Source organism: Pavona decussata, unplaced genomic scaffold (assembly GCF_977016875.1).
Source record: "Pavona decussata unplaced genomic scaffold, jaPavDecu1.1 SCAFFOLD_201, whole genome shotgun sequence".
In the NCBI taxonomy this organism is placed as follows: Eukaryota; Metazoa; Cnidaria; class Anthozoa; order Scleractinia; family Agariciidae; genus Pavona; species Pavona decussata.
Window position 1 is genome coordinate 1,328,440 of NW_028145609.1, and position 23,111 is coordinate 1,351,550.

The 23,111-nt window shown below is 38.2% G+C and overlaps 1 protein-coding gene and 1 pseudogene across 2 annotated transcripts in view; one reads left to right on the forward strand and one right to left on the reverse strand.

Moving 5' to 3' along the window:
• LOC146461223 (protein Aster-B-like) overlaps window positions 1–23,111 on the forward strand; it is a 43,846-nt gene that overhangs the window by 11,825 nt on the left and 8,910 nt on the right. For both annotated transcript variants that reach the window (XM_085087182.1, XM_085087183.1), the window contains 12 exons: window positions 1,247–1,474; window positions 5,118–5,451; window positions 5,979–6,031; window positions 7,174–7,264; window positions 8,591–8,706; window positions 10,677–10,727; window positions 11,753–11,844; window positions 12,803–12,852; window positions 16,165–16,218; window positions 16,478–16,612; window positions 18,372–18,438; window positions 19,798–19,854. In XM_085087182.1, the coding sequence (XP_084943308.1) occupies window positions 1,247–1,474; window positions 5,118–5,451; window positions 5,979–6,031; window positions 7,174–7,264; window positions 8,591–8,706; window positions 10,677–10,727; window positions 11,753–11,844; window positions 12,803–12,852; window positions 16,165–16,218; window positions 16,478–16,612; window positions 18,372–18,438; window positions 19,798–19,854 (1,328 nt within the window). The remainder of the gene's footprint in view (window positions 1–1,246; window positions 1,475–5,117; window positions 5,452–5,978; window positions 6,032–7,173; window positions 7,265–8,590; window positions 8,707–10,676; window positions 10,728–11,752; window positions 11,845–12,802; window positions 12,853–16,164; window positions 16,219–16,477; window positions 16,613–18,371; window positions 18,439–19,797; window positions 19,855–23,111) is intronic.
• Window positions 20,063–22,039, reverse strand: LOC146461224 (uncharacterized; annotated as a pseudogene).

Below are 23,111 nucleotides of genomic sequence, written 5' to 3' on the forward strand. Positions count from 1 at the left end.
GATTCTCTATCAGTTGACCCTCAATACTCGATTATTGAAGATCGAGACTCAACAGAGAGCGACTGTCAACTTACTTTTACTGGTACTGTAGTGCAGTTAATGCAGACTTAAAAAGGAAAAAATAACATTTACTTTTTAGTAGTATTATTACTTTAATTAATCAACTCCAAACTGAAACAAATTTTTATTGTCTTCACCATGCACTCAGTGCCTTGTTTGTGAAATAGTGTCTGCATGTCGACCGTTAGGATTCATCTTAACTTAATTAGGAGGACTTCTTAATTCAAGTCCCAGGCATCTTACGGGACAACCACTTTGCAAACATTTTTGATTAAGTGAGTTCTAATTAATTTACCTTTAGTTAATGTAATAAAATATTCAATATTTCTACTGCACACATAAACATGTTAATATGATGTAATCTAAAACGTGTATGACTCTGACTCATAAAAAACATTAAAAACAAAATGTTTATCAATGTAAATATGATCAACTGTGCATATGACGTAGAAAAAAATATCAAATAGAAGAAAGATCGACCCTCGCAATTACTATGCAACTTAAGCAGTTGCGAAACGAAAGCCTGAAAAAAATTCAGGCTTGAATGGGACTCGAGTTCCCATGGCCAACTGGGAACTGGTCATATTGTGAGTACGTAATATGCCTGTGAAGGATGAATAAATAAAATTAATGTAAATTAATATATGAAAACATATTTTGAAGTGCTGATGAAAGATCAAATAGAAGAAAGATCCTCGCAGTTACAATGCAACTTAAGCAGTTGCCTAAAGAAAGCCTGAAAAAAATTCAGGCTTGAACGGGATTCAAACCCATGACCTCTGCGATGCTGGTGCAGTGCTCTACCAACCGAGCTACATGCAATTAGTTTGATTAGCCGGTTTTCAGACAATAAACACAGAGTAGAGTGAAGTAGAATTTAGTGAAAATTTATCTTGTATATAACATATAAAATATAAGTTTGATTGGCCGGTTTTCAGATTAAACACAGAATAGAGTGCGTAAACTGATCAATCGATTCTGTTACCTTATAAACCTTTTAAAATGGAGAGATGGCACTCTTATAGCTTTCTGCTTGGATACATATTTAATGTTCAATTTCTTTTTAAACTGAGCCTGTTGAGGAACTATTAATTAAAAGGATTTCTCCATGTACCAACTTTTTAAGCATGTTAATATACTGAACATGAGTTCATGTTAAACAATTATTTGTTTTGCTTTATTTTAGCCACAGAGCCCATCTGAACTGATTCAGCTGGTTGGTAAATATTCAGAGTCATGTGACGGCAGTTCTGACAATGATGATTCTGATGATGATAATGACGATAAAGAAGAGTTGTCTGACGACTTGGGAAGTGAAGGTGACATTGAAGGAGAAATGCCATCAGATAGTCTGTCATCACTAAGCCATAGTCAGAGCTCTCTTCCAACTGACTTTGTGGTGCCAGAAAACCAGGTATAAAGTGATTTGGAAAATATGCTTTTCTGTGTTGTATTTCCTTAGGTAAACACCCAGGGTAATCATTTCCAATTTAACAAATCTACGACAGTTTTCTATGGTCTATACTCTTATAGACCATAAAATGACGTCATAAAATGTTCAAAACTCAAGTGGAACCACGAGCCGCAGGCGAGTGGTTTCACTGCCAAGTTTTGGACATTTTATGGCGTCAGTTTATGGTCTATAAGAGTATAGACCATAGAAAACTGCCATCGATTTGTTTTTTACAATAACATGGAAAAAGTACGAGCGGAATTGACTATTTTTTCGTTGAGAAAGCACGCGCGTTACATCTGACATCATTTTTATTGTCTGTACTCTTATAGACAATAGCTACGAGTCAATCAGCGCGCTGGAATTTGGACAGTTATTGTAAAATTGTTGTTTGTTTGTTTGTTTTCCTTTCAGTGTTTTGTTTTTTGCCCTTCTGAAATCAAACAAACTTCAGAATCAATAGCTATTGTAGACAAGTCACTGCAGAGTCGTGTACTTTCACAGTTTGCCTGCTAGCACCGTCTCTATATACAAACCAGGACTGTCACTAGTAGCTGGGGCATATAATTCATGGTAGTAAGGGTGACTATATGGATGGTTGGGTGACTATATGGGGGGTTAGGGTTAGGGTTATGTGGGTGACTATATGGTACCTTACCAAACATTACTCAGTAACTGGTAGCTGATTGCTATGCCTAAATACTACTTAAAGGGCTCTAGTCAGCCGCACCTTTGTTTTTGTTTATATGCGAGAGTTTGGCTATAATATTTAATTCGGAACATGTCAAAATGAACGAAATCACTGTGAAACTACTAAAGATAACGAAACATACTTTCAGGAACACAACTTACAGTAAAGCAATAAGATTTCACTCCACCATGCAATGTCAATAATTTCGATGGCATCGAAAATGGCAGAGGCTGACTAGGGTCCTTTAATGGTGAACATGCAAACAGCAGCTGTAGCTCACTATATTTAGAGTTTTAAAATTAGCAATTTAAGTACAACACTAAGGATGGAAGACTTTTCAGTTGTAACCAACTACTTTCTTTCTCGACCAAACTTCTTCAAGCCTTAATGGCAACCCTGCATGCATGTACATGCTTTAATGGACTACATTCAACAGTGCTTGGTTCTTGTTAAAGTTACTGCATGCATTCATTGTTTAAAACCCTATCTCTGTCTGTGTTTTTCTCATTCAAACGTTATCTCACAAAATTGCTTTGTGTACATGTATCTCACAGACAAAATGTCAAAATGATTGCATATACTTTGAAAGAAATTGAATCTTATTTTACAAGTCAAACCCTGAGATTTGATGATGTGGCTGCAATTTGCTGAAAGATATTGGCCAAAAGGAAGCAGTTTTTGTTTGCAAGTAACGCAAGCTCATGAATCCAAATAAGAGCAACCTTTCATTGGCATCATTGTATCTTAAGATTATTCATCTCCACATAATACATATAAGAACAGCAATAATTATTGACAAAAAAATGTGTTACTTTCACTCGCAGCAAAAGAAATCCTTAAACCTCTCACATAATTTATTATATCCATAACTCAAGGGGTTTGTCCTGACAGTCTTAAAATAAATTATTGCAACCCTGATGAGGTCCATTCCAATTATAAACAAGGTTCTCAGTTGCTTTCCAATAATTATTGACCAATTTCTGTGCTTCCTGCCCAAGTAAAATTGTTTGAAAATGTGTCTTTAATTAATCAATTGATGTTCCACTTTTCCTTTCATAATCTTATTATCCCCAGTCAGTATGGCTTTAGGCCAGGAAGCAATACCACTGACTGTGTAGCAGTTAGCATCATGGAACATACACATACAAACTTGTAGAATGGCTTACATTAAAGTTTAATACTAATACTAATACTACTACTAATACTAATACTAAATAAACTACTACTACTACTACCACCACCACCACCACCACCACCACCACTACTACTACCACCACCACCACCACTACTACTACTACTACTACTACTACTACTACTACTACTACTACTACTACTACTACTACTACTTATTTAGGAACTCGTTTAACCCCAACAGGAAATTTCACTCTTGCGTTAGATCGCTTAAAAGAAAAGGCCATGCACGCCTTCTCTAACATCCATAAACACACACTCCTGAGTAAACTAAATCCCAACACAGCATCTCAGATCTTCGACACGATGATATTCTCGATCCTAAGCTATAACAGTGAGGTTTGGGGTATGTACACGAAGCAGGAGTTCAAAACATGGGATAATTCCCCATTAGAAAAAGTACATTTAAAGTTTTGCAAACGCTATTTGGAGGTAAACAACAAAGCCTCTAACCTAGCATGTAGGGCTGAGTTAGGGCGATATCCATTACTTATTGCAATAAACCAAAAAATTATGAATACTTTGTTTACCTAAACAATAAGGAGAATGACTCTATCGTTAAGCAATCTTTTCTGATGTCAAAACATTTACACTCCATTAATAATTCCGGTTTTTACTCCAATTTTATGGGCATGTTAGAAAAATACTATTCATCTGATCTAAATCCTGAAAATTTTAGCAATGAGACAATAAGGCAAATTGAAACTAATATGAAAAACAAGTATCTACGTTTCTGGCAACACAACCTTGAACACTCAAAAAAGTTAGAGTTCTATAAGGTTTTCAAGAATGAATACTCTTCGTCTAATTATTTAACTCATTTAAGAAATTTTCCTGATAGACGAAACCTAGTTAAGTTTAAATTAAGTAACCACAAACTCAGAATTGAAGCTGGTAGATATCAGAAAGATCATCTTCCTAGAGAGTTAAGATTATGTCAGTTGTGTCAATCAAATCAAGTGGAAAATGAAACTCATTTCTTGTTTCAATGTAGTTGCTACTCTTTACAGAGGCAGACATTCTATGAAGACATAAGTAAAATGATACCTGATATTCAAACGAAATCGACATCAGACATTGTGAAACTACTGATGAACTCTAAAGACTATAATGTTAACAAACTGGTTATGAAGTTTATTTCTTCATGTATGATTATACGTGACAGGCTATTATTGGATATTGATGATGTAACTTAGAATTAATTATATATTGTTATGATACTCTACACTGTTTTGTTAGTAATTAGATTATATAAGCTTTTGCAATACTGTAAATCTTGTGGTCATGCAAATAAAGCAATTACTACTACTACTACTACATATACATGTAATAGTAATAATAATAATAATAATAATAATAATAATAATAATAATAATAGTAATAGTAATAGTAATGGTAATTTTTTTAAAACTCTTTATTAACATATTTCAAGCAAATTGCTATTCACAAGTTAAAAGTAGAAAAAAGAACTATTAAAAAACTATTTACAATTCATTTCAATGAAAAAAGAGACAACTTTCAAGTAATAGTAATAATAATAATAATAATAATAATAATAATAATAATAATAATAATAATAATAATATTGATTTGTATTGCGCAAATATCAATCCAAGAAATGTTCATCTGCACATTACATTGACTCAACAAATCCTAAAAAAAAAGCCTGGTACATATTCCAATATACAAATCGTTCCTGATAATAAGTCTTTGCTTTGTTAGTGTCCAATCAGCAAAGATGGTGATAGTGCGCCAACAGTGTCTGTCACTCCGCCATCACCACGTGTGGCACCTGGGGCAGATCATGAAAATGACCCATCATCACTGCGTGGAGATCAGAATAGTGTGGATGGTGTGACCAAGAAAGAGAAACGACCCAGCAGTCGACCATCATCACCTCACTTACAACTCAAAAGTTTGTTGCAGTCACCTGGGGCCAAGAAGAAGAAGTTAGCATTGTTAGAGGCAACAGCAGCAAAGGAGAAGAAGGAGAGCAGTGAGCTGGAGGAAGAAGGCACAGTATCGGAATACCATGATGATGATGAGATTACAGAGGGTACATGTTACTGGTTTGCTAATTATTATGATTATAGAACTCTGGTACATAAGTTTCAAATGAAACGGTTGCCAATTGTGCAGTTCCAGAAAAAATCCATGCCCACCCCAAGGAAGGTCATCGGAAATTCCTTGGGGAGGGGGGGAGGGGGTCTTAAAAGTCAAAATTTTAGAAGCAAAGTATCAAGCTAAACTGGAATTTCCTGATGATTCGGGATCGCTGACTATCAGTGACAGCATTCTAGTATTCAATTGCCATGACTATAGTAGATTGTGTGTACCTATTTGGTAATTTTGTCATTGCTGTCCTGTGTTTTTGAATCCTTACTTCTCAATTATTTTAGTCCCGTTAAAACACTTTAATGTAGCTACAAAAATGGCTATTAGAATTCAACTACCAAGCTAGCAAGTTTAAAATGAAAAAACAAAGGAACAACAGCTGCAATGTGTTCAGTCACTTAAGAAATTATTCACTCCATGCAAACTTCTGTTTTGTGTTCACTTTTCCTCTTTCTTTCTCCCTTTCAGCTCCTGTTAATTGTGTTTGTGACGGTCATCTTAGTAGGGAATATGTCAACCAGGTATGTGACATAAATTTTCAGCAAGTTTTTTTTTTTTCATTTTGCCATCACTGCATTTGACTACTTGTAGCATGGGCCTTTGTCACCCTATAATGATGTCCTGTGCGCAAAGAAAGGGCAACCTTGGTCAGCGTTGGAGTTCAGCCCAAGTTCTGTAGTTTTTCTATCCTGATCCCAGAGGTTTACTTTCTTGTTTCTCGCCAAACAAAACTGCCTGAGCTGCAAAGCGGCAGTTCGGAGTAACAATGGCAGCAACAGTTCTAAGTAAAACGCGTTTTGTTCTTTCACTTCTGTTTCGGCTCATGGTCGCCTCTTCTGTGGCTCAATTTGTTTGAGGAGAAAGTAGAAAGAAAAGCTCCGCGTTTACACCGACACCTGAAAGTCTCCTGGAAGACTGAAATTAGGTCTGAGCGATGTGTACATTTAACCGTTTTGTGTTTTGAAAATTTACTGACAATATTCGTTTGTTTGATAAGAATTTACGCATAGGTTTTGCTCAAGGCGATCCTTAGTTTTTGGTGTAGCTAGAGGATGTCTTTCATGGCAAAATACTATAGGTTTCTGTAGGGCAGTGCATGAATGCCCTTGTTGTTGATCTCTAACAACCTATCATGATCTAGTGTGCAGACATTTACAAGCAGTTTAGATGGCCCATTAGTTCCGTGGCAGTATAATATTTCCTTCACACCTCAGACTCTTTCATCTCCTATTTTCTGTAGTGAGTGATGGATCTAGTAAGCGGCGAATCCGTGAGAAACGCGGACGCTCCTTCTCCCAAATCCCTCCTCGTTCACTTTTCTGCGGAAAAAAGTTTTGTTGGAACGGGGGCAGACTCGTACCCAGTCGCTATCTACGTGTTTTGTGGGTCGAGACCGCGCGCCTCAATCCATCCTCGTATCCAATCTTCTCACACCACAAAACATGTAAATAACGACTGGGTACGAGTCTGGGGTGGGGGCGTGCGTGAGACGGTGGGGGGTGGGGGTGCGTGGAAGGAGTGTTTGGGGGGGGGGGGCTTCTTTTCTTTGACACATCTTAACATTACCCTGTATGTGTACTATTGTATGTGCACTACTTATTCATCAAATTACAAGGTAGACAAACGTAATCAGTTTACTAATATGATTTTGTTGCCGTTTTAGGAGTTTCCTGTTGGTGTAGACACTCTTTATGAGTATCTATTTACAGAGTCCGATTTCTACAAACGAGTACAGGAGGCAAGAAGGACAAAAGGTGGGTAATTCATGTTGTACAAGGAAACAGCAATTTTAACAATGCCAACCCAATGAATATTTGTTTTAATTCTTTCCCTTTCTGGATCACTAGCCAAAGCCAACAGCCACCACCTCCCACCACCTCCCCCTCCCCTCCAAAAAAAAAAAAAAAAAATAATGATAATTTCCTGCTTCTTTACCCTGGGTGTTTCCAAGTTTTAATGAATATGTTTTTTTTTAATATCTTAATAAGATAACTCTGACATCTAAAACCTTGTTACGAACACCATATAATGTGATAGTAGCTTTTTGCAACATTTTAGCCAGGAATGCAGAAAGTAATACATGTATACTGCTGCTAAGGGTAGCACACTTGGAATGATTTTTATTTGTTACTTTTTCAATGGTATTTTTGTTTTCTCCCAACCGACCAACTCTATTTGGCAAGGAAGAGGGCTGCTGAAAACAGAGTATTTTATAGGCTAAGGGTGACCTGTTTATAATCATCATCACCAACTGATGTAGTGACTCAGAAACACAGGGTAGTGGAATGAAGCAACTTGAGCTGGTCAAAAAATCTGTCATAATTGTGAGCCAATGGAAAGTCGTCATTACATACATTCATTGTATCATTTCCGGATCAGGGATGGCGCATTGGTGAGAGCACTCGCCTCCCACCAGTGAAGCTCGGGTTCGATTTCCGGACTCGGCGTCATATGTGGGTTGAGTTTGTTGCTGGTTCTCGTCTTTGCTCCGAGAGGTTTTTCTCCAGGTACTCTGGTTTTCCCCTCTCCTCAAAAACTAACGTTTCTAAATCCAATTCGATTTGGAAAGTGTCCCCAATTAGCGCTTTGCGCTAAATACGTTGACACTTAAATTAAGTGATTTATTTATTTATTTATTTATTTATTTATTTATTTATTTATTTATTGCATCAAGTTTAGGAGATGAAGTAATAGTTGCGTACTAACTGCGAGGATCTTTCTTCTATTTGATCTTTCATCCGCAGTTCAATATATGATGCTTCATATGTTCATATTCATTTAATCATCCTTCGCGGGTATATTACGAACTCACAATATGACCAGCTCCCAGTTGGCTTGATAGCTCAGTTGGTAGAGCACTGCACCAGCATCGCAGAGGTCATGTGTTCGAATCCCGTTCAATCCTGAATTTTTTTCAGGCTTTCGTTTCGCAACTGCTTAAGTTGCGTATTAACTGCGAGGATCTTTCTTCTATTTGAAGTAATAGTGTGTTTGCTAGGGCAATACTTTATTCATACCAGGTTTGAGTGACTACATTCAAGTGAGCTTTGTCATTAATATTTGTTTACCTCTATCTGTAGATTTGATGTTTAACCCTTGGGAGGATACTGAAGATGGTCAAAGAAGAACAATCACTTATACAATCTCTCTAAATCACCCTATTGGACCCAAACACTCGCCCACAACAGAAAAACAGGTGAGATTGTTTACAGAAACATCTGACCAGCTGTATTCTTCTGCATGCTGGTCAGTTGTTCAGAAGGTTGACGTTTTCATTTAAAAAAATCGAGGACCTTCAGATCAAAGTACGAGCAAGAGATTGAGTACGCCGGAGTAAGACTTTCCAATTTCAAATCAATGGCATCCCCAGTACTCTCACTCCTTCGCGTTGTTTACCAGCAGATAAGAAGACACTAGAAACAAGATTGGTGTGAGAAGCGGTTATATAAGCCACGCAAACTAGATTTGAAAAGTTATTTTACTTTATTTTTATCTTTTTTAGCTTCGCCAACAGATAATACGTTACAATAATCATCAACAACTAACAATACAATAAAAACACAATATGGCAGGGAACCCGCAACAGCACAAGCCAATTTACTTCTGAACCAGTAATTCTAATCGTAGTCAAATCTGTGGGTCCCTAACAATCACGAACGTAGCGGGCACTACATGCTAACTTGCTACCAGCACTCAGGGCCCAGTTGTTCAAACCCCGATTAAGCTAATCCTGGATTAACGTGAGCTTTGATTTGAGTATATTTACTAATCCGTGAAGATTTGTCCAAAAGATTTTTGTCCCTTAGTTTTGCCTTAGAAATTTATTTACCATTAGCTTAAAAATGAGCCTTTGAAATCATCTTTAATGAACGAGATGAAAACCTCGGTTAACTTTTAATCGTGGATTAGCGTTAATCGGCTTTCGAACAACCGGGCCCTGGTTGCTAATGACCCCCTTGTCCCCATCGCCGCATTTATCTATTTATTAAGGACGTGCCTACTATTGTTACTGCGCATACGTTCTGCGCATCGCGAGATACTCGGGTTTCCTATGGGTGGTGCCTACTGATACAGGAATATTTTTGCGCAGTTTAAAACTATACGGAGAAAGCAGAACTTACCAAATGTCGTTGGTATCTCAAAAGAAAATTGGGGGTAACCAAGCATTTCTCAGAGAAAATTAAGCTTCAATTTAGGAAAAAATCCCATACATTGCTTTATATTTTGGCACTTTTTAGAGATATTGTTGCTTAATTATCTCTGAAAAATGCATGGTTACCCCCAATTTTCTTTTTGGATTCCGATAGGCCTTGCTAAGATCTGCTTTCCCGGCACAAAAATACTGCGGTATTAGTAGGCACCGTCCTTAATGAGTCTCATTGTAACTCAATACCATGTAGTTATTACCAACCAAGAGTGATACATGTAATGTAATCTAAAATGTGTATGACTCTGACTCTCAAAAAACGTTAAACACAAAACGTTTATCAAAAAACTTAGCAAGACGTTTCGGCCGAAAATCTTCGGCCTTCGTCGGTTTAAAAAGTGACAAATAAACAAACGCGTTCTCTCGCGCGGTGATTGTTCGTTACGCGTCGCGATTGTAGCACGCGCAAGCTGTGAACCGTTAGATAAGATTGCCTTAATTAAGGCAGTTAAACCAAGAAGTATGCCGACCAAAACAACGACTATTTGCCTCCTCGTTCTTCTAGACCGAAGTACGATAAATTCAACTAGCACCCAAGCTTAACTGCGCTGCTAGTACCAAAAGGAACCGGTCCAGGTGTTTACATGGTGACAGATCCATTTGGGACCGAAACGGTTCCAAAACTGGACCTGCTTTTTTGGAGATCCAGTTATCGGACCTGATAGGGAACGGTTAGACGGTGCGGTTAGCAGGTCCCGTGTGAACAAAAGGCCTATCCGTCACAATTTTTAAACCGGAACCATTTGGAACCGGTCCTGTGTGAACATAGCCTCAGAATAATTGCTGACGTTATTTATTTATTTATTTATTTATTTATTTATTTATTTATTTATTTATTTATTTATTTATTGAAACATAAGCAAGCGAAAATTAAAGTTAATAGCCGACGTTTCGGCGTCATCGTGACACCATTCTCATCCTTATTTCCTTTTTTTTTTTTTTTGACCTTCAATTTTTAGCACTGCGTGCAAGGAAGTATTCCTGGCAAGATGTACGTGGTGCAGGCTGAGGTGTGTAAGTTAATATAGAAACACTTAGGCATTTGCGGCAACAAAGTTGAAACACCCCACTACCGTTAGGAAGGCACTATAGCACACTAAGGCACCAAAAAAAGATATACGGTCAACTCCCTTTATTGCGGACACCCTCGGGACCGCGAGATAGTGTCCTTAATAGCGAGAGTCCGTAATAGCGGGAATTTATTTCGGTCAAACGTCTGTAATTTATTTTTCTCGGGAATTTAGCTGCTGTCCGTATTATCGGGGTCTCCGTTATAGCGAGGTGTCCACAAGGCGAGAGTTGACTGTATATATATATATTCCATCAGATTTATTCCATTACGCTTCTTTTATTTTCTACCAAGAAGAATGCTGGCAAATATGCTCGTAGGTCAAACGCTTTCCAGAAATCTTGTGGGTCTTATCGTTCATCGTTTACTGATTCCTTAGCTTGGTTCCCACTTGTGAGATAAGAAAAATCGTGTTGGAACGGCATGAAATAAGCGTGAGTTAAGCATACGCATAAGCGCAAGAAAAAGAAACTTTTTCCATTCCTTGTGCTTGTGCTTATCTCACGCTTGTGCTTATTTCACAAGTGGGAACTGGCGTGAGGTAAGCACAAGCACAAGCAAGATGATTCCGCCATCTTGAATCAGTTTACAGATCTCCTTCAACGTTACTGCGCTTGCGTATCCCTTATTTTCTTGTGCTTGTTTTGTGCTTATCGCACAGGTGGGAACCAGGCTTTTTACCTGACAACTTTTCAATCGAGTGTATAGTTAGCAACTAAGACATTCCTGAAGTTAGGTCTTCACTGCGACGCGCATAACTAGAATCTGAAGAAATACAGTTCCAGGTACTATACTGTGACATTCAATTAGCTCTTGAAGTTTGCCCGTTCAGTGGAAAATCGGCCGCAACCTCAGTGATCATCGCTTGCCCTCTTTTATAATTCCTCGTGAATTCTTTGCTATTTTGAACGCAATGATCGTGCCGGAGAGTTTAATGTGGTTTTGACTTGTCTTGATTGTACACAGGTGAACAACGAAGGAATTCCATATGGAGACAGCTTTTTTATCACTAACAGATACTGTATTACGAGGACTTCAAATCTGACCAGCAGATTAAGGTATTCTTCACATTTGTATCTTCTAAACGCGCCAAGAAAACCTGCTGAATTACTAGGTATAAAACTGTGGAAATAACTAGGATATTGCGCGACATCTGATTGGCCAGTAAGATGCTCTGACGGATTTTGCCTTACTTTAAAGGGGAAGTCATGGGGTTTTTTGGCCTCTTTTGTTAGAAATGGCGCAGTTAGACCTTCATTTAGACACAAAATAATTCTAGAACAACGAGAAAAAATAAATCAACCCAATTATTGAAAGGAACAACCCGTGATCTGTTCTAGCGCATTTTGGAAACAAAAATGCGAGAACTTGAAAAACGTTAGCCTAACAGTTTTCAAGTTTCAATCCATTCCGACCTAGTTTGCCTCAGGCCAGAGGCACTAATCGACAGTTTATTGAACTAGGGTGATAATTCATAACAAAACTAGACAATTGTTATTATTCTCTTTTGTTTTTGTTGATAGACAAACATTTTATCTAAATTCATTATGGCGAATCTGTTCAATGAGCTCAGTTTCTTTTTTTTATAAATGCCGTGTTTAAAAGTGTCACGCTTAACCACGAATTGTGCTGTTAACATTTTCTGTTTGAACTCTTGCCGCATTCCATGCGTGACTCAAGTGGCGTGATCCTAAGATATTGTGTGTTTGCGTGACTTAAGTGATGGGCTGATCTGTGGCGTGATTATCTCCTTCTCGTCACCACAACAACCTCGAATATTGACAAACTAAAGCACATAAATTGAAATCGAGTTTTTATTATTATTTATCGTTTTCTAGCAAATGTGACGATTGAAAACTCTTGATAAAGAACGCAAAATGTTAGAAACAGAGTTATCAAAAGGAACTAATTGCACCGAATGGTATCAAATGTCGTGTGAAGCGATTAATTTTTCGCTTCAATTACATGTCGGAATGCTTAATGATGTATTATTTTATTTTTTCCTCCTTGTTGCAGAGTAACAGCTGAAGTCACGTATCAGAAGTCAGTATGGGGATTTGTAAAAAGTATGTATGCTTTTTTTTTGTTTTAAAACGATTTTAAATCAACTTTGTTTGAGCTGTCTTAACCTGACATTGACTGTTTTCTAAATGATTAAAATCCGCTTGGTAAATTAACTGAAATGCATTCCCGGCCCAAAAGAAAAATGCGGAAAAAATTTAGTTGCTGCGTACAACTAAAGAATTAGCTGAAAAACCTCCGAAATATTGGTGTAGTAATGCCTTTCAAAGACATTTTTGGGGGTACAGCGATGCAAATCGCATAATTACTGGAAAATTCCCTCAAAGTTCAGTTTACTACAAGGAGGCTTGTTAAGCGGCTGTTTTGGTCCGGTGTTGCATGATGTGTGAAAAATAGTAATGGAGATTAAACGTTGTTGCTGCGAGGATTTAGCGCACACAATACCAGTGAATATGAAAAACATGTTTTAAAAAAATGAGCGATACCGTTGTGGATTTATTTGCGAAGTGAACGATTTTTGCGCGTCACACACGATCTAAAACTTTGGCAAACAAGCCAACGCTGGACTTCAACACTGATGTGCTTGACGAACAATATCTAATCGTTTCGCCGAAAAATCTATAAACACGAGATTAAGCAGATTTAAATGTTTGACCATCACAATGTTGCTTTTGGTAATCTCGAACATAGTACCAATCTAAATTCTTCATCAGTTTGTGCGCGGTCCATTGTCGCTTTGTTGTCGGCTGTTTCGTACAAGTAAACTTCGTTGGTCAAAGGGTTTTAGACGTAACTAATTTTATACCCAGCTTTTTGCGTCCAATGCCGCACTACAAAGCCAGTTATATAAACAGCGTTATAGTGCTTTCTCATACCATGAAAACGAAACGAACTGGCTGAAAGCAGACTCAGCGCCGGACAATGCCAATGGGCTTTCATATCAGTGGAACAAAGTTCAACTCGATCGGATACTGAAAAGCGGCTGTCAGTTTGCGGTCAAACTCAAGCTTCTACTCTATATTCTACACACCGCCTCGCCGATATAACAGCGACTGAATATTTTAATCGTTTCAGGAATAGACGTAAGCGTGATGCAATTCATAATTAATAACAGAACGACAACAAGACTGCAAAGCAAAAACCCTTATAATATTGAGGTCATTGTCAGTGATCTGTGCGATGAAATATTAGTCTTAGTGTGAGTGGTAGCGATCATTGGTGGCTGCCAGGACTGTTTTTCTGTGAATATACAAGTCTTTCTTCATAGTCCTGTATTTTTGTTGTGAATTATCGTGTACTTGTATTTGAACAGACACTATGAAGAAAGTCTACCATGATTTTGAACAGCAGAACTTATTTTGCTGAGGCAAAGGTTTGCAAACTTTGTCTGCTTGTACTGACAATTTAAAGATACGTTTTTTCCTTTTGTTTATAATCGGGAACTGGTTGACAATACATGAATATTACGTGATGCACCTTCTAAAGGGGAAATCTCGTGGGGGGTTTTGACCTGTTTGCTTAAAAAATGGTGAAATAAGACCTTCACATAGCTACAAAACAATTTTAGAACAACGAGAGGAAAGAGATCAACTCAATTCTTGAAAAGAACAACGCGTGATCTGATCTAGCGCATTTTGAAAACAAAAATGCGAGAACTTTGAAAACATTAGCTTAACATTTTTCAAGCTTCAATCCATACCGACCTACTCTGTCTCTAGCCAGAGGCACTAATCGACAGTTTTATTGCACTAGGGTGATAATTTATAACAAAACTAGACAATCATTTTATTTACCAACTAAGTGCAACTTTCTACGAGCTCTAAAGGGGATTATAACTGGGTGACTTTGTAAGAGGATTTCGAAAAGTGTTGTGAAACGCGTCAACAGATCAACCACTCTGCACATTGACCGCATCAGTGGACTATGAGGTATAGGAAAGTTTATAGGAGGGACGGGGAGGGGATATGTAACAGTTATCTTGCGGTATAGGCGCTATCATGTCGTTTTTGGGAAAGTATCCAGGCTACCAGACGTCTTATGGCCCATTCGTTTTCATGGTAAGGTATGGGTGACTATATGGGGGGTTATGGTTAGGGTTAGGGTTATGTAGGTGACTATGTGGTACCTTACCATGCATTACTATTTCTTGGAGCGGTTAAGCTTCGTATCCTGCCGCGTCAATACAGTATGAGATAAGAGCTCACAAGAAATACCTCTGACACTCAGGTTATTGCCGTAGTTGACCTGTTAGTACTGGCACTATAGGTGTTAATGCCGGTGATGGTATTTGTGGTGTATTTAAAGGAGAAGTATCCTGGGGTTTTTGATATCTTTTCTTAAAAATGATGAAATGACCTTCAATCAGCTGCCAAATAATTCTAGAATGACGAGAGGAAAGAAATCAATTCAATTCTTGAAAGGAACTACTCGTGATCTGATCTAGCGCATTTTGGAAACAAAAAATGCGAGAACTTGAAAAACGTTAGCCTAACATTTTTCAAGTTTCAATCCATACCGGCCCACTCTGTCTTTTGCCAGAGGCACTAATCAACAGTTTTGTTACACTGGGGTGATAATTTATAACAAACTTGACAATTGTTTCGTTGTTTCTGCTGACAGACAAACATTTTTGGTTTTGAATGACAGCAAATTTTGGGTGATGCTTCCACTTTAACCGTGGTCAAACGAAAAAAAATGGCAAAAGTCCGTTAAAGTAAGGTTTTTACTTTGAGAGCACAAAGCTGATATTTTTTTGTGAGTTTGTGAGTTTGTTAAACCATTTTACCAAACCAAGTTTCATACAGTCTTTTCAATGTTAGTTTGGACGATTTGGCGTCATTCAATTTAAGGCCGTTGACAGTTTTCGTCGTCCTCGCTACCTACCTCTTTAGAAGAGCATTAGCATTGCATTTTCGTACGTTAGGTTTAAAGCTAGCAGAAGCGTTACGGGCTTATCGTTTCGGACTCACAATATGACCAGCTTTCAGTTGACTTGATATCTCAATTGTTAGAGCACTGCACCAGTATCGCAGAAGTCAAGGGTTTGAATTCCGTTCATTTTTTCAAGCCCTCTTTTCGCAACTGCTTAAGTTGCGTACTAACTTCGAGGATCTTTCTTCTATTTAATCTTTCATCCGCCGTTCAAATATATATGTTTCATATATTCATATTCATTTAATCATCCTTCACGGGTATATTACGAACTCACAATATGACCAGTTCCCAGTTGGCTTGATAGCTCTGTTGGTAGAGCACTGCATTGGTATCGCAGAAGTCAAAGGTTTGAATCCCGTTCATTTTTTCAAGCTCTCTTTCAGCGAGTGCTCAACTCGTCGATCTTTTCGTTTCTCTTGTAGATATGATAGAGAAGAATGCCTTAGAAGGCCTTGATGATTATTTCCGCTTTCTAGGTAAGTTCAAGAATCCCCACCCCCCGCTTTAATATTGGATGTTCCACAGATAAATCTCCGTTATAAAAAAGTTTTGTGTATTTTAGGTGGTGTAATGCCACGCGATACGCCTTACATCAGTTTAGCAATTTTTTCAAAGTAGAACATATTTATAGGAAGTAAAAAAGAATCTATAGAGACTACCATCTATTTTGTGGTTTGGTGGGTCCTGCTTGCGTATAGCTGTAGGTTAGATACATTTTTGTTGTTTGATTGGTAGTGGAGAGTCTGAGAAGAGAAACGACAGAAGGACAGTGGCCAAAGAAAAGAAAAGCCTCACCAACGAGAAGGCACAAGAGGAACCGCAGTCTAAAGAACAAAGAAGTTATGGAGCCAACGCCAGAAGTATCCGTGGGTGAGTGCGGGTGGAACGTTTGATCTGCTAATTTACTGCGGCTAGGCTGCTGAAAAAACAGCTTGTTTTTGGAAACATTGTGATGGAATATGTTAAGCCTGGCGAATTAATGAGAATGATGTATTAATAAGTAAATGACACAGGCAAACTTGGAAAAATCCATTGCGCATATGCCACACATTGACATTCCAATCCTAGCAGTATGCATGATGTTTGTCCCATGAACCTAGTTTAATGACCTTAGCTCCCACGAGTCTCCTGTACCTCAGTGGTAGAGCATCCGAACTAGTAACCGGAAGGCCTTAGGTTCGACTCCTGATAGGAGCACTCAGATTTTTTTTTCCGAGTTTGCCTGTGTCATTTACTGATTAATACATCATTGTCAGATTTTTTTTCTTTTGGTTCGTCACAAACGAGTGCTTACTGCGAACGAAAAATCGGGAACGAGCGAAAAAAGATGCTTTTGGTGGTGTGTGTGGCTTGCGCGGGGGCGGAGAAAAAACACTGTTTTGCAGATCTGTTTACGGGTGACTGGAGAAGAAATCTCTCACTTTATCCTCCGATTACACACCTTTTCTTTATAAGATTATATTTTGTAAGAATATCGAGGCTGAAATTTGCGAAATTTTAAGAATATTTTAAGAAAAAACCCGAGACTGAGATTTTGAATAGGATTTATTTGTGTGTTGACGATCTGTAAATACAATACAATTATATCTTTTTAACTTAACCGTATAAAATTATTCCTTTCTCTAAACGGCAAACTAGCCAACAAAGCGAAAAAACCTGCACTAGCTGTAGCCAAATGTTCAATGCTAATGACAGTTCGATGAACGGTACTTGTAATACATACAGCTGTTTCGACAAAGGTTGTCCAAAAAAGCGTAAAAGCGTACGCGACAATGCCGAAAGTTAGTCTGGGAAATATCCAATAAATTTCAATAAACGCTCAGAATGCATATTGCCCGCCATCTCAAGTATGTGCTGTACGGTCTAGGCATTATGGATTCTGAGCTTTTATTGAAATTCATTAGGTATTTCCCAGACTTACTTTCGGCATTGTCGCGTACGCCTTTACGCTTTTTTTGGACAACCTTTGTCGAAACAGCTGTATGTACAGTACACAGCACAAAAGAAATGAACTGAACTGCAAAAAGTATCATGATTAATTCTTTCTTTGATATTGATACCCCAAAACATTCTAAAACGGAAATGTCGTAAGCTATAATTTTAGAACAATACAAGAATATTTTCAGCCTAACATCGGTAGAAAGATAAGAATGTTCAGCCTGGGCCGGAAAAACAACATTTTTATATAAAAAAAAGTGTGTTTAGAATGTACCCCCATTAGTGAAAAATCTTAGGCTTCTCTCACACTTGCGTTATCATGTGTCTGTTTTGGCCAGCATACAGCAAAATCTCCGTTACAAGCTTGAGAAATTTTATTCCTGTCGTTTAAATGTCATGTAACCTATTGTCTCAATAAAAGTCATCTTTTAGAATATACAGTCGACTCCTGATAACTCGAACCTTCAAGGGAAATTGAAAAAGGTTCGAGTTATCGGGAGTTCGAGTTATCGAGGGTAAAATTATACACTGAGAAAATGACCTGAAAGGAAAGGAAAATTTGTTCGAGTTAGCGACGGTTCGAGTTATCGGGAGTTGACTTTATGATTGTTTTCACTTGTTTCATGAAAATGTGATGTGATATCTTAAAGATACAGTACTTTGCTAATTGCGTTCACTTTGTTGTGTTTAGAGGTGAAAACAAGCATACTGCAGAGATTGTCACCAAGAGCAGCGTTATCTAGGATCGTAGGAATACGGTGGGTGATACGGAAAAATATACTTGTGGGTTTTTAAAATCAATATCTTTACTGGGAGAGTACAATTTATTATATTAACGCGAGTGTTTTACTGGAAAATACACCACTCGTAAAATTCATACGAAACTACATCCGGGACTGAGTGGGGTATTTTTTCCATATCCTCACTACTGAGAATATTGATAACGTCATTTCTCGCTTTTTCACGGTTGTTTGTGCAACAGTTAGTAAAACAATGGCGAACGATAGATTTGTCTATATAATAAAAAGAAAATTACACAGTGGCTTCAGTAAATATGAATTTTATTTCTCCTGTTAACAACAATAATTTACCACTCGAAAATAAAATTCATATCTTCGCACCGCCGTGTAATATTCTCTATATATTTACCGTTTGATGCAGTCTTGTTAGTGCAGACATGTAATTGTTTCACTAGAACATTTTCAGAACATCGTCGATTCTTGGTTTGACAATTCCGAAAACCATCAAGGGGAACAACAATAAATGTGTAAGAAAACAGCAAGGAAAAAAAGAGAGCAGTCATTTTTTTGCTGACTAAACTTTCAATTTGACAAAGTGTTTTCCCTGTGCTGCAGTCCTATCTTTATTTGTAAACTTTAAAGTTTTAAACCGCCGTTACACGTTGAAACTTGTGCGCAACTGCGAACGAGACAAGTTTCACGAAGTGGTGTTACACGGTGAAACTCTTGTTTTTTCACCACTGCGACTGATGCGAGCCGCTGCAGAAGAAGAAAGCAATTCTACTTTTCATGAAATTTGTCTCGCAACGGAAGTTCAAAAAAAATTCACGAAACCGACCATGTTACACGGTGCAACGCCTGCTGAAAGTTGTTTCGCAGCGGCGCTGCGCACAACTTTCATGCAGCTAAAAGTTTCAACGTGTAACGGTGGCTTTACGCTATCGAGGATTCTTTTTATCTTCAAGTCAGTCTGTCTTTTACAGTAGAAACCTTCCTTATGACCAACCCTAAGACCATTTTGTTCTAATAGCCGTGGCAAAAGCTTATCTATAGATAGTTTAAATTTATCTAAAACAAATTCGGTAACATGACCAACTTTGTGTGGCACGTTCGTAGGTCGTCCTAAATCTGATAAAGAACGTCATCACCGTTAAGCCCTAACAGTGATAGGCATCAAATTTCTCCTCATAATATCAATGCTTATTCAACCCCTGAGGTCATGAGAATTAAGGATATGATCATCCAAGGTTAATGTTCTTGGTATTTTAATAACTTCTCCAAAGTACTTTTACTAAAAACGTATGAGGACAAGATAAAGGAGAATTTGTTCTTTGATATTAGAGGTTAAAAGGGTTAAAGGTTAGCTTTTTTCTCCAGGTCCTATTTACCACAAGTTTCAGTGGAAAACCCGCTTGCAGTGCTTGTAACAATTCTGTAAGTATTTTTAATAATAATAATAATAATAATAATAATAATAATAATAATAATAATAATAATAATAATAATAATAATAATAATAAATTAATTAAAAGGGATTTGCTGAAGCAAAGACATGCAAAAATTACAGAAGATTTAATGCTCGACGTTTCGGAGTCATCTTGACTCCATTATCAAGAGAAAGAAATCAGTTTGTGAACGCGGATATTTAAATAGGCTAGAGCTGAAAATTAACATATTAATAGATGGTTAAACAAATACTTTAGCGCGAATTGAATCAGTTTGTACCTTCAGTTCTGGCCTCAGTTTGCGTATGAATAGCATCTCATGAATGAGGCAATCAAATTTGCTGGTGCCTTTCGCAAGAACGTGAAACCGTTCTAAAAAACGCTGTGGTATCTGGTCATTATGTTGAAGATGGTAGTGTTTGTAAATGGAAGACGACTTTCTTTGTGTCCGTCTACGCGCTCATGCAGGTGCCCACGCGTATACCCCACATATCCTGCATCGCACAGGTTACATTTAAATTTGTATACTACACACTGTTGGTTGACAATGGAGGGCTTGGCTTCTTGCACCTTAAGATCTTCATTGAGTTTTCGACTCACAAACACAGGTTGGATGGCAGTTCCTACTTTTAAACTCAGTTTACTTAGTTGCTGTTTCACAATGTTCGCTGAACTCTGATCTTTAAATGGTAGGATGACTCTAACGGTGTTCGCTTTCTCTTGTGACGATGGATAGGGCTGTGGATCAGATACCTTAGTGTCGATAACCTTTTTGATGGCCGTGTCAATTAAGTGTTGTGGGTATTTAAGCTTACTGAAAACTTCTCTCAGCCGGTCGCATTCTTCGTGGAAATGTGACCAATCAGAAGATAATCGGTAGGCCCGGTCTAGCATGGTGTTAATTAGGCTCCGTTTATAACGATCATCTACGTGGCTCTGGTAATGAAGTAGGAGGCCTGTATTGGTGGGCTTGATGTAAACCTTGGTTTCGATCTTGGGAGCTCGATTAAGTAATTCCACGCCAAGAAAGGGAAGCGACCCGTCATGTTCGGTCTCCATAGTGAATTTCACGGAAGAATGGCAATGGTTGAGCGTGCGTAAGAAGTGGTCAGCGGTTACTCTATCGGGCATTATAGTGAGAGTGTCATCCACATACCTCCGGTAGAACGGGGGAGCAAGCCATCCTGTTGCAGAGTTTCCTCGATGGAGCACATGAAAACATTTGCAAGCAATGGGCCAAGAGGCGAACCCATCGCTACTCCGTCAGTCTGCTCATACAACGACCCGTCAAACTGAAAGAGCTGGTTCTTAGTAGCTGCTTTAAGGAGGTCGACCAAATCTGCTTTAGTGAGGTTTAGTTTGGTGGTTTTATTAAACCAGTCATCGGCAAAGGCTTTGTAAGCCAGTATCTGAATCGTCTCGTCAAGAGGCACATTTGCAAACAGCGAGGTTACGTCATAAGACACCAAAAGCTCACCATTGTTGATCTTCAAGCCTTGTATTTCGTCAACAAACTGAAAGGTATCAGATACCGTATATTGATTATACGATAAGGGCTTCAGTTTATCCTCAAGCCACTTGGCCAGTGCATAATTATATGTCTGTGTAGCCGATAGTATTGGGCGCATGGCTAGACGTTCTTTGTGAGTCTTTGGCAGTCCGTATAGGTTGGCTAGTCTAGAACCTTTAGGACGAAGAGAGTCGGCGATCGGCTTAGGTAGTATCCTACGTAAGAGGCTGTCAGTCTCTTTTTCCTGTTCTAAGAGGGGGTGGTAGTAGGTTGGCGGTCTACCCTTAGTTTTGGGCCTCTCTAGACTAACGGGTCTGAACTTGCTGGTATCGTTTATGGAGGCTTCAGATAGCAAGCGAAGGTATTGAGATTTGTCCATAACAACGACTCCAGATCCTTTGTCGGGTTTTGTAATTACGATGTCGTCGCGCCTCTTTAGCTCTTCGATGGCCTTAACGAGTGCTTCAGGAGGTTTTGGACCGCGTCTGCTGGTGTACTCTAGAGCGACAGATCGTAAAGTCGCAGCGGCCAGTTCTTTCAAATCGTCATTCGGTAGATAAGGTTCAAGATTCCAGTAAGCCTTTTCAAAACCCGCCTTAACCTCAACGGGAGAAATCCGCTGAGGGATCGCAAACTTCAAACCACGACAGAGAATCAACTTCTGAAAGAATTGATAATGGAGTCAAGATGACTCCGAAACGTCGAGCATTAAATCTCTCTGTAATTTTTGCAATAATAAATTAATCCATTTATATAGCGCCTTTTCTATAAGATTCAAAGGCGCTGTTTACAAAAAATTAGACAGAACTAAAAAGGTAGAAATGATCACAAGAAATTCGCCTTAAACTAGACGCTAACTACAAGATAAATAAATGTACACAATTACAAAAATCAGATAACAAATAAAAAAAACATCACGATTCATAAGCTCGCATAAAAAGAATTGTTTTAAGTTTGCGTTTAAAATCATCAATCGAGTTTGCAGCTATTGTAAGCTATTCCAAAGTTCCGGGGCAGCAACAGAAAAAGCTCGTCTACCATATGAATTGAGATTAAAAGAGGGTTTAACTAATAAACTTCTATTAGAGGATCTGAGATTGCGGCTGGGTGTATACAATTGAAGGAGTTCCTGTATAAGTATTTCTATCGTAATGTTCGCATTATCTAGGTAAAGGTGTACATAAACCATACATACTTCTAAGCAAGCAATTCGCTCCTGTAAGTTAAATTTACCGCAGATGTTTTGTTCTGTGAAGCACATAGTATTCAGCTGTCCAAAAACACCGCTAATAGACCCTTCTCTAAAATGGCGGCCGAAAATTCAAATAAGTTAAAATTAAAAACGTATACCAGCACTAGAAAGAGCACTTTTACTTTAAAAACCCTGCAAAGTTTCAGCTTATCAGGTGTAATATCAGCTGAGAAAATGTAAGTTGAAAAATGAAAAATTTACAGACGTTTGTATGACTGGGGGTATGACGTATACCCCCAGTCATACAAACATCTGTAAATTTGTCAATTTTCATCTTACATTTCCTAAGCTGATATAACACCTAATATGCTGACACTTTGCAAGGTTAGTAAAGTAAAGGTGCTCTTTCCAGTGCTGGTATCAGGTTTTCATTCAGTTCAATTTTAACTCATTCAAATCTGTTGCCGCCATTTTGGAGAAGGGTCCATTAGTCTCAAGATTTCTGTTTCCAGTATCAGCAGCCAACCAGCGTCATTTGTAACGG